Genomic DNA, 15,302 nt, shown 5'->3' on the forward strand with positions numbered 1-15,302 from the left:
GATTCCACTCTGGTCTTCCTTTCCCTTCAGGTCCCCCTTCCCTTCTGGTCCCCCTTCCCTTCATCTGGGACCAGAGCCGTCTTAGCTGGAGTTATGAACAACAGGCCAGGAGTGATCGGTATAGGGAGAATCTACAGGGTACTTCCAAGTCCTTAGGAAGGAGCAGAAAGTTCACAGGATGAGGAGTACAATCTCGAATCAAAGATGGAATTTTGAAAATCACTTTATCTCACCTGTGCCAAAACCAGTCTGACCCTATTGGGAATGAAACATGCTGGAATCCTGGCCTTTTTATAACCACCAAAGGTTCTCTTTACAAGACACCAGAACCTCTGGCCACATAGACCTTGCACAGTAAGCTAAGGCTGGAGTCTGTGAACTCTATCATGCCTCCAACATCACTTGGTACCTCATCCTAGGCAGGCCAATCACTTCAAAGACAGTCCCACAGCTTCTTATTCTTATACCCTCTGCCCTTGCCCACTGACAAGCTGGAAGCCCCTCATCAACTGTGCCTTTGTAGCAGTGTCCTGTGGCTCTGGGCTTCTTAAATGGGAGGCTTCTGTTCACTGCTGCTCTCCTTAGCACTCCTCCACCTTCCTAGAGTCCACCCTGTACTCCTAGGTGTCTCTAGTGACTCCTCAGGGATATAGCATTCTGGTGGCTTTTGAGAAAGAGCTGTTACTTCTCCCATATAGCATGTTACCAAGCCCTGGGCCAGCTCTTACACCTTTATTGTGATTGTGGAAAAAGCACACAGAACTCTTAAGAAGTACAGACAACTTTAAGGAAGAACATAAACACTTCTGCCAATTCACACTCAGAAATAATCATTATTCATATGTAGCTGGGATTTCCCCTTCTGTCTATGCATATGTATATTTACGTACTTATTTTAAATCTATATCATATTATTTATACATTTTGCATTTTTCACTTGAAATATTGTTCTACCTGTGTCACCAAATATTCTTAGAAAATATGATTTTTTTTTTTTTTTTTGTATTTTTCCGAAGCTGGAAACGGGGAGGCAGTCAGACAGACTCCTTGCTGCACCCGACCGGGATCCACCCAGCATGCCCACCAGGGGCGATGCTCTGCCCATCTGGGGTGTCGCTCTGCCGCAATCAGAGCCATTCTAGCGCCTGAGGCAGAAGCCACAGAGCCATCAGCACCCGGGCAAACTTTGCTCCAGTGGAGCCTTGGCTGCAGGAGGGGAAGAGAGAGACAGAGAGGAAGGAGAGGGGAAGGGGTGGAGAAGCAGATGGGCGCTTCTCCTGTGTGCCCTGGCCGGGAATTGAACCCGGGACTCCTGCACGCCAGGCTGACGCTCTACCACTGAGCCAACTGGCCAGGGCGAAAATATGATTTTTAATATGCTGTAACTTTCTTAAATGTCCTTTTCAGGAAGACATTTAGTGCTTTTCTGTTTATTTTTCTTTTATAACAAATAATACCACATTTTTATGCCTAAGTCAGATTTTTTTAAAAATTGAGATATAGCTGACATTAGGTTTAGGTATATAACATGATTTGATAGTTACATATCTTGTGAAGTGATCACCATAGTAAGTCTAGTTAATATCCATCTCCACAAATAGGTACAAGTTAGATTTTTGGGGGATAGATTCTTAGAGATGAAATTTCAGGCAAAATGGGGATATTTAGAATTTTGATTTGTATTAACCACATTACTTTCCAGGAAGTGTTGTACCAATTTATAATTCTACCAGCCGTATGTGAAGGTGCCTGATTCACTGTGCTCCCCCAGCAATGTGGATTATCATCTGTCCCACCTCTGTGCCCCTGGCCCAGGTGCTTATAAGTACAGGCACAGTATCCCCCTTCACTGTAGGGCCTAGGCATCTCCTGTACCAGGGCTAGATATCTGCTGGGGTTCTGGGAAGATTGACTTGTCCAGCAGGCATTGGACACAAATTTAACCATTTTACATACCTGCTTCTAAGTGGGCAGGACACCATCTGGAACAGGAATGCAGGGCCTTCAGTTTCTCACTCCTACATCTGTTCAGGTCTGCATTTACCTGTTGTACATACTGGGATTCTGCCCAAGATTACTGTTTGAAAAGTTGGGTGGCTGGAAAAGATTTGAAAGCCATTTGTTCTCCACTCACAGATTTTTCACAATATCAGTCTCCCCAGTCTCATCTCTTCACTGGAGCCCCAGCCCTGTGCCCTCCACATTCCCAGGCTTTGGGCCTGATGCTAGACAGGCTGCTCTCTTCTCTCTGCCTGGCTAAGGTTTACATACATGTTAACATTGAGATTCATGACTCATGACTTCCACCATGCTGTGCTTGCTTACTTGCCTTCAAATTAGGTGGAAAGACCTTAAAGTGTAGGAACAGGGCTTTACACCTCCCAGTGAAAATTATTAATAATAATTGTTTGCTGAATGAGAACATTCACTGGGGAGCTTACTGAGAACTGTGGGTCACTGCTCATCATACCTTTTCCCATCCAGTCTAACTGACAGGTTCCCAGAGAATGCTCTTGGAGAATGAATCTGTAGTTAATTTCACATCCATATCTTTTAGGGTTTTGTGAGCAAATAACCTCCTTTTCTCTCTCTCTGTCACCTCAGCTCACCCGACGTTTGCCACCCATCAAAGAAGCTAAGCCACGGTTGCAGAAGCTCTTCCGGGACTTCTGGCTCTATTCCGTACTAATGGGATTCGCTGTGGAGGGGTCAGGTAGGGTCATGTCTGTTCTTCCAGGGAAGACAGAATGCAGAGTGAGGTAGGACCAACTTATTATGAATGCAGACATTCAAAATTAGCCAAATGTAGCTTCTGCTTCCTGCAAGTATTTGCAGAGTTACACTTCCCAAATGTGGTTTAGGGTTCTGAGAATACCACATATCTTAGGAAAAACCTGTGCAAGTTAGGAAACAGATTCGTGTCTGTGCCCCATTTTGGGGATATTTGGCTTACACAAAGAACCCATGACTAGAAATTGCCAGCATCAACCCCCCCTGTAGTGCTTCACAACTAGGGCTATCGTCTCACTATTGTACATTCTCTTTCAGGACTCTGGCCAGAAGAATGGTATGAGGGGGTCTGTGAAATAGCCACCAAGTCCCCACTGCTCACCTTTCCCAGCAAAGAGCCACTGCGGTCTGTCCTCCAGTATAACTCGGCCATGAAAAATGACACAGTCACTCCGGTAAGGACTGTCGCCCTCCCACGTACAGATGGTGCAGCACAGGAGTTTTGCTAAGCTCTCTTAAACAGTGTGAACAGATTTTTCATTTGTTAACACGGATTAGCCAGAATTAGCCACAGGGGTTCATGTCTCCCAGGGAGGGATGTCTTTCCCTCCAGTGCCCACGTGAGCCCACGAGTGTTCATTTCCCTCTAGGCTGAACTGAGTGAGCTCCGCAACACCATCATCAACCTGCTGGATCCTGCCCCCGAAGTCTCGGCCCTCATCAACAAGCTGGATTTCGCTATGTCCACTTATCTCCTGTCTGTTTACCGGCTGGAATATATGAGGTAGACAGTCCTTCTCCCTGTATATCCACGTCTGAGCCTGAGGACCCCACAGCAGAGCAGAATTTGAAAACAAGTGACTCATTCTTTTCAGAGTCCTGCAGAGCTAAGGGAGTTTTGACTTTCTTTTCTTTTCTTGTTGTAATTTTTTTTTCAGTTATGAAAGTAATATGAGAATATTACACAAAAACTTGGAAATAGCCTGACTGGGTGGTTGCGCAGTGGATAGAGCATCAGACTGGGATGTGGAGGACCCAGGTTTGAGACCCTGAGGTTGCCAACTTGAGCGTGGGCTTATCTTGTTAGAGCAAAGCTCACCAGCTTGGACCCAAGGTCACTGGCTTGAGCAAGGGGTTACTCGGTCTGCTGTAGCCCCACAGTCAAGGCACATATGAGAAAGCAGTCAATTAACAACTAAGGTGTCACAACAAAAAACTAATGATTGATACTTCTTATTTCTCTCCATTCCTATCTGTCTGTCCCTATCCCTCTCTCTGACTCTCTCTCTGTCTCTGTAAAAAAACAAAAACAAAACAAAAAAAAACTTGGAAATAAGTAGAGGGAAAGAAACCCTGATTTCACCTGTCCCCTATAGCATGTTAGTATAGTCCTTCTAGTTTTTTTTTTAAATAAAGAATACCTTTTCAAAGAAAGACAAAATAAGTCATACCAAAACAGAGCAAAAACAACAAGTAGAAAATGTGAGAAATTATGTTATAGCTGTGTGCTCGTGAGCACCTGAGACCACATATGCCTAAAGCCACCGAATCTGCCCCACTAAAGCTTAACTCTCCAACGGTGGTACCCACGGACACTGAGGAGTGCTGTCCTATGTGTGCCTGTACTGTTCCTCTGAAGTCCCCACAACCCCTGAACAGCTCGAGGGGGCACAGTTCAAGTGCATGCCTTTCTTTTCTTTCTCTTCCTTTTTCCCTAAGGTTAAAGATTTTTTTCACTCTGACCATAAAAATGTTCAAGGTACATAAAGTAAAAAAGAGAAGAAAAACATTGGGATAATACAGAAGATGCTAGCCTGACCAGGCGGTGGCGCAGTGGATAGAGCGTCGGACTGGGATGCTGAGGACCCAGGTTCGAGACCCTGAGGTCGCCAGCTTGAGTGTGGGCTCATCTGGTTTGAGCAAAGCTCACCAGCTTTGACCCAAGGTCGCTGGCTCGAGCAAGGGGTTACTCGGTCTGCTGAAGGCCTGCGGTCAAGGCACATGTGAGAAAGCAATCAATGAACAATTAAGGTGTTGCAACACACAATGATTGATGCTTCTCATCTCTCCATTCCTGTCTGTCTATCCCTCTCTCTGACTCTCTCTCTGTCTCTGTACAAAAAAAAAAAAAAAAAAAATCATAAAAAAAAATACAGAAAATGCTAAAGATGAAAAACCCAAACATCACTTTCCTAGCCCTGAATCCAGAGATGCACGCTGTTGATAGTCTCTTACTTTCCCTTTTAGAAATCCTCCGTGCAGCCCTGGCCGGTTGGCTCAGCGGTAGAGCGTCGGCCTAGCGTGCGGAGGACCCGGGTTCGATTCCCGGCCAGGGCACACAGGAGAAGCGCCCATTTGCTTCTCCACCCCTCCGCCGCACTTTCCTCTCTGTCTCTCTCTTCCCCTCCCGCAGCCAAGGCTCCATTGGAGCAAAGATGGCCCGGGCGCTGGGGATGGCTCTGTGGCCTCTGCCCCAGGCGCTAGAGTGGCTCTGGTCGCAATATGGCGATGCCCAGGATGGGCAGAGCATCGCCCCCTGGTGGGCAGAGCGTCGCCCCATGGTGGGCGTGCCGGGTGGATCCCGGTCGGGCGCATGCGGGAGTCTGTCTGACTGTCTCTCCCCGTTTCCAGCTTCAGAAAAATGTAAAAAAAAAAAAAAAAAAAAAAAAAGAAATCCTCCGTGCATATGCAGGCACACGTATCCTACATGTATACTAGGGACATGTAGGCCTTTCGGAAACCTGTTTCCCCTGAACCTTGCTCTTTCACCTAACAGTTCATCTTGGATGTTTTCTATAGCAGCACATACAGATTTACTACTCGTTTTTGTGGCTGCCAGTGTGTCATTAGATGGATGTACTTAGGTTTATCTGACCAGTTTCCTATTGATGGACGTTCAGCCAGTGCTGTTAGGGGAACAGTGTGGGAATGTTACAATAGATGGTGGATCACCCTTTAGAAAATACATGTGAATGTTTGTTCCTCTAAATCAGGGGTCTCAAACTCAACTCAGCATGTGGGCCGCAGAGCAAGATCACAGCCGTTCGGCGGGCTGTACTAGGTCTACAAAAGGCAACTGTTATGCAACACTTTTCTCACTGCAGTTGAAAACAAAAAAAAATCAGTACAACAAGCACAATCGTACATGCAGTTTACTCAGTGTCACAAAACGACCAGAAACTGTAGTTCGCATCACAACTGCTGTTAACTAAGCTAATATCTAGCTAGGATGCTAGAGAAATGAAAAATACAAGTAGGCCCCTAGGCTTACTTAATTTTATCCAAAATATTTTGAACTTCGTGGATTAGTCTGCGGGCCCCACAAAATTGTTCGGCGGGCTGCATGCGGCCCGTGGGCCGCGAGTTTGAGACCCCTGCTCTAAATGGTATAGGGAGTCTGTTTCTCACAGCCTCACCATTTCTGGGAAGTATTAAATCTGTGTTATGGAGGGCCTGGGTTTTTAAAAATTTACTCAAAGTTGTTTTCCTTCTTAGGGTTTTACGCTCAACAGATCCTGACCGCTTCCAGGTCATGTTCTGCTACTTTGAGGATAAAGCTATTCAGAAAGACAAGTCTGGTAAGTTTATTAGTGTGGTACTCTTGTGATGAACTGAGCTTCCATAGTATAAAAATGAATTCTACCCCTATTTTCTGTCTAGATGGAGAAAATAGTTTTACAAAGCTACATACTACATTGGAAAGATCAGTATAAAACCTATAACCTTTAAAAATACATATCTTTGTGACTCTGCCACAGCTGTGAGAGGCCTAAGAACAGAAAGAGCATCACTTTGCCCACTGTCAATGCTCAAGTGTGCTTCAACCCCCAGATTTTGGTCCTTAATATTATCCTCTGCTAAACGGGTCCTGGGCTCCTTGGATGGTCATTTATGGGCCTGGAGCATCTTGTTGCCAGGGAGCAGTCATGCCTTTTAATGTCTGGAGCAGGCTGATACTACCAAGAACCAATTTAAAGAGACTTTCAGTAGACAAATTATGATAATTTAAACATGAATATAATATTTTTATTATTTTGCTTAAAAAGCCACATATACTAGGATGTCTGTGTATTCTTTCATTAAATATTTGTGAAGTAGAGACATATGTAATTCTTTCTCTTGTAATCAGCAAAGAGCCTCATAGTCCAGGGAAGAGGTCATGCCTAGTCTCAGAGAGGGATCAGGTAGAAAGGGCAGGTGATGGGCAAAGGCATCTCACCAAGTAGCCAGTTAGAAATGCTCCAATAGCCAATGGGGAGCTTGGTTTGGGGCACAGCCCCTGGTTCCTCATCATGAGGGCCTCTTTAGTAGTCCCACTGGTTTTGAGGAGACCCCAAATGGGTTTCAAAAGGGTTTTGTTCTGAGTATGATACTTAAAGACACTGGATAAGTGGGACAGCATTGAGGAAGACGAGTTGTCATTTAGTACATACTTTCTCACAGTGATTCTCACAATGTGCTGTTGTACTTTAAAATCTGCTTTGGGCCCTGGCTGGTTAGCTCAGTCAGAGCATCATCCCCAAAACAACAAGGTTGCACATTCAATCCCTGGTCAGGGCACACACAGGAAACAGCCAATGAATGAATGACTGAATGAAAGAACAAATGAATGTTTCCCTTCCCCTCCCCTCTCTGTCTCTTTAAAAATCAACAAATTAAAAAAAAAATCCCTGACCATATAGCTCGGTTGGTTGGAGTGTCATCCCAAAGTACAGAGGTTGCCAGTTTGATCCCCAGCTTGATGTTCCTATCTCTCTGTTTCTATCTCTCTCTCTCTCTCTCCAAAAAAACCCCAAACTGCTTTATACCCCAGTAGCAATGAGCATGCCCAGTGCCCAGATTTTGGTTTCTAAATACCATTCTCTAATAAGAAACCAGGGCGTCATGAATAAAGGGCTGATGTTTGGGAGGTGGGGCAGGGAAATTACAAGATGAGCCTGGGGCACCATGCCAGAAAAAAAAAAAGAAGAAGAAAATATGGGCATGTTACAGAGACATAGGAGCCAACCTGAAAGAGCTCCAAGTAGCCAAATCTGGAACATTTAAACAACAAAATAACAATAGTATTAGATTATAACCCAACAGATGAAATAAATATCTGTGAGTCCACACAATAATATGTGATTTGATGATTGGATTAAAAAATGGGAAAGAAGGGGCAAACATTCCTCACAGACTTCCAATTACTAAAAGTAGAAAGATTGAGAAACACAGCTAATCCTGATGAGAAGCACAGTAATTGCTCATTGAACCCACTGAGGTGCTAAATTAGTGGGTGAAATTTTAAAGAGAAGTGGGATATCTGCATAACCTAAAAGTACTTTCCCAAAAAGTAATTCTCAGTAGGAGATACTGATTTCACACACACCCTGATATGATACAAGTAGAAGGGCACTTAACCTCTGTGCTCTTTTTCCTGAAGCCTCGTAACTTTAGTCTAATCATGAATGAGCATCAAACAAATTGAGGGACCTCCTACAAAATACCTGTGCTGTTTAGAAGTGTCAAGGTCATAGACAAAAACAACTTTTTTTTTTTTACAGAGACAGAGTCAGAGAGAGGGATAGGGACAGACAGACAGGATAGGAAGAGAGATGAGAAGCATCAATCACCAGTTTTTCGTTGCGACACCTTAGTTGTTTATTGATTGCTTTCTCATATGTGCCTTGACCACTGGCCTTCAGCAGACCGAGTGACCCCTTGCTCGAGCCAGCAACCTTGGGTCCAAGCTGGTAAGCCTTGCTCAAGCCAGATGAGCCCACACTCAAGCTGGTGACCTCAGGGGTCTTGAACCTGGGTCCTCCACATCCCAGTCCGGCGCTCTATGCACTGCACCACCACCTGGTCAGGCAACAAGAACAGACTGAAGTCAACACAGATTGGGGGTGACCAGGAGACCTGAGTAAATACCACATGACATCCTAGATTGGATCCTGGAACAGATAACAGTGGGAAGACGGGAGAAAGAGCCTTGAGTTTAGGAAATAGTAGCTTATCAGTGTCCAATTCTTAGTTTTAACAAATACAATGTTAGTATCGGGAGGCTAAGTGAAGGGTGTAGTGAAGGGTGTGGCAGGGGTAGTCAACCTTTTTATACCTACCGCCCACTTTTGTATCTCTGTTAGTAGTAAAATTTTCTAACCGCCCACCAGTTCCACAGTAATGGTGATTTATAAAGTAGGGAAGTAACTTTACTTTATAAAATTTATAAAGCAGAGTTACAGCAAGTTAAAGCATATAATAATAATTACTTACCAAGTACTTTTTTTTTTTTAACAAGTACTTTATGTCAGATTTTTGCTAAGTTTGGCAGAATAAATCTTTATAAAACAACTTACTATAGTTAAGTCTATCTTTTTATTTATTTATTTAATAATTTTATTTTTTTAATGGGGCGACATCAATAAATCAGGATACATATATTCAAAGATAACATGTCCAGGTTATCTTGTCGTTCAATTATGTTGCATACCCATCACCCAAAGTCAGATTGTCCTCTGTCACCTTCTATCTAGTTTTCTTTATGCCCCTCCCCCTCCCCCTTTCCCTCTCCCTCTCCCCCCTCCCCCCGTAACCACCACACTCTTATCAATGTCTCTTAGTTTCACTTTTATGTCCCACCTACATATGGAATAATGCAGTTCCTGTTTTTTTCTGATTTCCTAATTTCACTTCGTATAATGTTATCAAGATGTCTATCTTTTTATACTTTGGTTGCTCTGCTACCACCCACTATGAAAGCTGCAACGCCCACTAGTGGGCGGTAGGGACCAGGTTGACTACCATGGTGTATGGGAACTCCTGAGTAAGTCTAAAATGATGTCCAAACAAAATATTTTAAAGTAGCTGGGATTGGTCCCTTTCTGTTGATGCTGCTGACTGTGGATATCTCTTCTTGTTTCAGGGATGATGCAGTGTGTGATTGCCGTCACAGACAAAGTATTTGACGCCTTCCTGAACATGATGGCAGATAAAGTAAGCCTTGTCAGAGAGCCAGCACATGTCTGCAGGGACACACAGAGGGCGCCTGATATACCTGTCTCTTCTGACTCTCTAGGCAAAGACCAAGGAGAATGAGGAGGAGCTGGAGCGGCATGCGCAGTTTCTCCTGGTGAACTTCAACCACATTCACAAGAGGATACGGAGGGTGGCGGACAAGTACCTGTCTGGTCTGGTGGATAAGTATGCTCATTTTCGTTTTAATGCTCTGTGTATATGTACACATATACTTGTGTGTAAACTTTAAATTTGGAAGGCAGAGAAGAATCATCATTACCTTATCAGTCTAGGAAAAAAAGGTTAGAATTAAAACTTTTTTTTTTTTTGGACAGAGACAGAAAGAGTCAGAGAAAGAGGGACAGATAGGGACAGACAGACAGAAAGGGAGAGAGATAAGAAGCATCAAGTCTTCGTTGTGGCACCTTAGTTGTTCATTGATTGCTTTCTCATATGTGCCTTGACTGGGGGTCTACAGCAGAGGAAGGGACTGCTTGCTCAAGCCAGTGACCTTGGGCTCAAGCCAGTGACCTTGGGCTTCAAGCCAGCAACAATGGGATCATGTCTATGATCCCACGCTCAAGCTGGTAAGCCCGTGCTCAAGCCGGCGACCTCGGGGTTTTGAACCTGAGGCCTCCTCATCGCAGTCTGATGCTCTCTCTCCACTGCACCATTGCCTGGCCAGGCAGAATTAAAACTTTTAAAGGACAATGCAGCCTCCCCCAGAATGCTGGTGAGTGCACTGCAGTCACTACAAGTCACAGCCATACAGTCTGCTCCCCTCAGCCCTGGGGCTCCTCATTCAGGAGCAGCTTCTCCTTACCCCAGGCTGTCATGCACGTACTGCCATTTTCTATTTGTGCCATGATGTGGAAATACCGTAAAAGAGGAGGATCACATGGGGGATCAAGGAGTGCAGCTTGGCCATTGCATGATCAAGATATCCAGGATGGAAGGTCACTTGGGCCTGTGTCTGGCCCTGAGGAATGGGACTGGCAGGAGCCTGAGAGCATTTCTAACTGGGTGTCCTGCCTTGGAAGCCTCCTGACCTCCTCAGACCCTCAGCTGGGTAGCCAGAGGTGGGACTCCCAGCCTATTGAGGCTATGCTTTAAGGAATGTGGGTGCCCTGGGATTTGGCTCCTGAGAGATCACTCTTGGTGCAGGTTTCCCCACTTGCTATGGAGCGGGACGGTGCTGAAGACCATGCTGGACATCCTCCAGACCCTGTCACTGTCGCTGAGTGCAGTAAGCGTCCCTGCCCACCATACGCTGAACCTAATTTATGTCATAGGTCACTTAATTGAGGGTAGGGAGCCCAAATCCTACTCTGGCCTTTCCTAGGAAGCCACAGCAAGTTTGGGATCCCGTTGGAGACAGGACAGGTTGGGGGAAGGGAGGCAAATGCTCTGCTGCCCAACATTCCTGGAAGCACAGCTTGGCAGGAACAGTTTGGGGAAGGTTATTGAAGAGGGAGTCCTGTTGTCTTTCAGGATATTCACAAGGACCAGCCTTACTACAACATCCCTGACGCCCCCTATCGGATCACTGTTCCTGACACATACGAAGCTCGAGAGGTAGGCCCAGAGCAGTCTCTTTCTTAAGGGATATTTCACTGCCATCTCCTGTGTCTGTTAGGGCCTGTGTGTTCTGCACATTATGTCTGTCATTCAGTCTCCAGCAGTTTGAAGTATGAGCAGTATGGGGCCTATCCAGCAGTTGCCAGGATCACACAGTATGAATGGGTGCCAGTTCACTCCCAGGTCTCTCTGCCACTTGGCTGTGCTGACACAGCTCTTCTCTTGGTTCAGCTGCCAAACAGGTTTTCACCTACCTGTCAGTTTATAACATCTCAAAGCTATATGAGTAAGCATAACTTTGAGATGAACTTCACTGCTCTGACATCTGACTTACAGCCCTCACTGGGGCAGATTGAAGCCCAGCTCAGACCGGAGCTCCCCCAGGCTGGGACTGGTCAAACTCCAATCTTAGGGCCTCCCAGCCAAACCAGCTGCCAACAGGTAGTTTCCCTTACGCAGTAATGAGGCCCCTGTGATGGCTTTTACCTCCTTGGACCTTCCGTTGTTTTCAGTTACTAAGGACATATGTTGCACAGTGGCTATGTGATGCACTGTGAGTGTGGGCTCTGCCACACAGCCTTATGCAAGAATTACAGACCAGGATATGTGCAGGCTCCCTGTAGCCAGGAGCCTTAGTGTTAGAGCACAGCCCCTCTATTAGTTTGCTAGGGCTGCCATAACAAAGTATCACAGACTGAGGGACTTAAATAACAGACGTATTTTCACAGTTTTTTGTTTTTTTGGGTTTTTTTTGTATTTTTCTGAAGCTGGAAACGGGGAGAGACAGTCAGACAGACTCCCGCATGCGCCCGACCGGGATCCACCCGGCACGCCCACCAGGGGCTACGCTCTGCCCACCAGGGGGCGATGCTCTGCCCCTCTGGGGTGTCACTCTGCCACGACCAGAGCCACTCTAGCGCCTGGGGCAGAGGCCAAGGAGCCATCCCCAGCGCCCGGGCCATCTTTGCTCCAATGGAGCCTTGGCTGCGGGAGGGGAAGAGAGAGACAGAGAGGAAGGAGGGGGTGGGGGTAGAGAAGCAAATGGGCGCTTCTCCTATGTGCCCTGGCCGGGAATCGAACCCGGGTCCCCCGTACGCCAGGCCGACACTCTACCGCTGAGCCAACCAGCCAGGGCCTATTTTCACAGTTTTATGGAGGCTGAAAGTCTGAGATCAAGGTGTTGGCAGTAGAGGTGTCTTCTGAATCTCTCTCCTTGGCTCGTAGATGGCTGTCTTCCCCGTGTTCTCACATGTTCATCCCTCTGTGCATGACTATGTCTTCATCTGCTCTTCTTATAAGGACATCAGCCCTATTGGATTAGGACCTGCCCTACTGACCCATTTTAATTTAATCACTTCCTTAAACACCCTGTCCCAAATTACAATTACATTCTGAAGTGCTGTGGATTAGAACATCAACATGGATTTGGGAGGCACAATTAGGTCATAACTATCCACAGTTTACTGGTGGCAGTCCTCTGACAACCCACATACACTGACCTTGGGTTGATCACACCCTCTTTCAGAGCATTGTGAAGGACTTTGCTGCCCGCTGTGGAATGATCCTACAGGAGGCCATGAAGTGGGCGCCGACAGTTACCAAGTCCCACCTACAGGTACTATTGAAATCATAAAAAAAAAAACAAAAAAAAAACACTTGATAAGCTTTTTCAAATCATCCAAAGATCTAAAGAACTTGACACAAAGTCAATACAAAAATACCAGTGTGAATAAACAGAGACCAAAACCATTAGTTTAGTGCCTGAGAGTAATAGCAGCCTCAGAAAATGATCTGTATTAGCAGCGCCTTAGGGGGTGTGTGTGCTATTTTGAGAGTGAGGAGGGCAGGTGCAATCGGATCTGCGGTCAGGTGGGCCCAGGGAAACAGAGCATGCATACCAGGTGAGGTGCTGGGTCTGTGGCAGGACTTGGGGCTGCTTGCAAGATGGGTGAGGAAGGCGTGCTGAGTTGGGAGGTCTGGCAGACCAGTAGCAGCAGCAGTCTGAGGGTGGGATGCAGGACTAGAGTGAGGATCTCGAAGCAGAGTTAGGACCCATGCCCATTAGAGCTCCATCTGGGCTGCATGTGTAGCCCACTATACATGAGTCCTTTCAGACCAAAGCAGGAGCTTCTAAATGCAAATGACTACAAGATGAGCCACTGCTCTGAGGATGGTCAAGCAGAGAAGAAATGATGCCACAGTGTGTAAGAGGGAAGAATCACCTTAAAAGGGATCAAAGTTAAGAAAAATGCCATTAGAAGTTAGGCTAACAAAAAGCAGGTGAGTCAAGAGGAGCTTGTGAAGTTGACCTCGGCAACACTTGCCAAGATAAAGCTAGTTCCAGAGATTTACATGTGTGGAATTGAGGTAGGGCAGAACAGCTGGCTCCAAGAGCCTTGGAGGCTGTTTGGAATTGCATTTTGCAAGAACCCATGAATTCTGCCTAGGTTCCCTATAAAGTTCCTCCTTCCTCAAAGGTGTTGGAGCAGTGGCAATAAAGATCGGAGGAATGAAAAAGTTGGAGTCCTATATAGGGCAAGCTTACCAGCTAAACTGGACAAAACTTGGCCTTGTAATTAAGCCACTTCTGTAATTTGATGACATGGCACTATCTAGTACGTATACTATATGCTATTATATAGTATACTATTATATAGTATGTATACTATATACTATTCTACAGACTGGCAGTTTTTCAAACTGTTCATATTTGGGAAGTTTCTGATTTCTTTCGGTTCATGTAGAAGAAAGAGACCTTAGATCCTAAGGCTGCAGTCTATAGAGGGGGAAGCTTCCTTTTCATTCCTAAAAGGGCTCATAGGACAAAAAGGAATCAATAGAGAGAGGTACTTATTGTTCGAGGCCTGGCCTAAAAAGGAAGTGGAAAATGAAAAACTTGAAATGCCTACCATTTCCCTCCTTGGCCCTCTGTGTCCCTTCCCCTGCACATCCAGTCTGTCTGAATCTACACCTCACCTGCCTTCCAGCTCTCACTGCCTGGCCTCACCATCCCTGCCCCCACCCCACCCCCGGGTTTCCTGCCTGTAGCCTCAGCCCACCGTAGACAGTTCTCCATACAGCCCAGTTTCATTAGCAAATCTGTTCAATACCTCCCTGCTACATGTGCTCATTAGCCACTTCCCATCACCTGGATCCATTGTTGGGTTTCTGGAGCTCCAGAAACTCTCTGAAACCATTGGCACACTTTTGTGTATAAATGCTCATGTGCATTTTCCTGAGGGGAGTTAACATAGTTTTCAGTAAACTGCTTTGCCCAGCACACAGGCCTTTCAAACCTGGCAGGTCTGGCTTGCCCCCTGCCTTCTTGCCCCTTGTACTTGCCACTTCTACAGTGTACACCCCCAGGGATACCCAGAACCGGAGTCCCCCCCTCACACCTCCGGGGTCTGTCAGCTGTGCCCCTTGCCACCAGCCTCAGGCACTTTCTCTGCTGTCCTACTGTCCAGCACACTGCCCTTCATAGCAAGGCTGCTCAGCAGTGTAACTGCCTGCATGTTGATAGCAGGACCAGGGCTCTGCAGCTCTTTCCCCAGCACTTGGCAAATAGCAGATGCTTACAAGGATGAGCTAAGGAATCAGTGGTCCTCTCATTTACTGTGTGTCAGCTGCTCCAGGACTGGCTTCATCCTTGTTCACACTGAAGCAGCAGCTAGTCAAAGAGGGGCTCTCACACACTGAGGGTCCCACAGTAGTCAGGAGGGGACAGGCCCGGCACTGGAACCAGTGTTTGCTTCACTACCTCATTCTACAGTTTATAAAGTGTTATTTTTACCTGAAAGTAAAATAGCATTTTCCCTGTTTCAGGAATATCTAAACAAACATCAGAACTGGGTGTCGGGACTGTCTCAGCACACGGGTCTGGCTATGGCCACCGAGAGCATTCTTCACTTTGCTGGCTACAACAAACAGAACACGACTCTTGGGGTACGTGATGAGAGCCAGTGTGGGGGAAAGGGCCAGAGCTAATATGTAGCGCT

At 46.1% G+C, this 15,302-nt stretch overlaps 1 protein-coding gene across 1 annotated transcript in view; it reads left to right on the forward strand.

Moving 5' to 3' along the window:
* PI4KA (phosphatidylinositol 4-kinase alpha) overlaps positions 1-15,302 on the forward strand; it is a 131,423-nt gene that overhangs the window by 82,420 nt on the left and 33,701 nt on the right. Inside the window, exons 20-29 of the mRNA XM_066365440.1 lie at positions 2,605-2,713; positions 3,049-3,185; positions 3,381-3,514; positions 6,226-6,308; positions 9,635-9,705; positions 9,788-9,912; positions 10,891-10,972; positions 11,218-11,301; positions 12,830-12,919; positions 15,130-15,249. Coding sequence (XP_066221537.1) covers positions 2,605-2,713; positions 3,049-3,185; positions 3,381-3,514; positions 6,226-6,308; positions 9,635-9,705; positions 9,788-9,912; positions 10,891-10,972; positions 11,218-11,301; positions 12,830-12,919; positions 15,130-15,249 — 1,035 coding nt within the window. The remainder of the gene's footprint in view (positions 1-2,604; positions 2,714-3,048; positions 3,186-3,380; positions 3,515-6,225; positions 6,309-9,634; positions 9,706-9,787; positions 9,913-10,890; positions 10,973-11,217; positions 11,302-12,829; positions 12,920-15,129; positions 15,250-15,302) is intronic.

This window comes from Saccopteryx leptura, chromosome 2 (assembly GCF_036850995.1).
Source record: "Saccopteryx leptura isolate mSacLep1 chromosome 2, mSacLep1_pri_phased_curated, whole genome shotgun sequence".
Classification (NCBI taxonomy): Eukaryota; Metazoa; Chordata; class Mammalia; order Chiroptera; family Emballonuridae; genus Saccopteryx; species Saccopteryx leptura.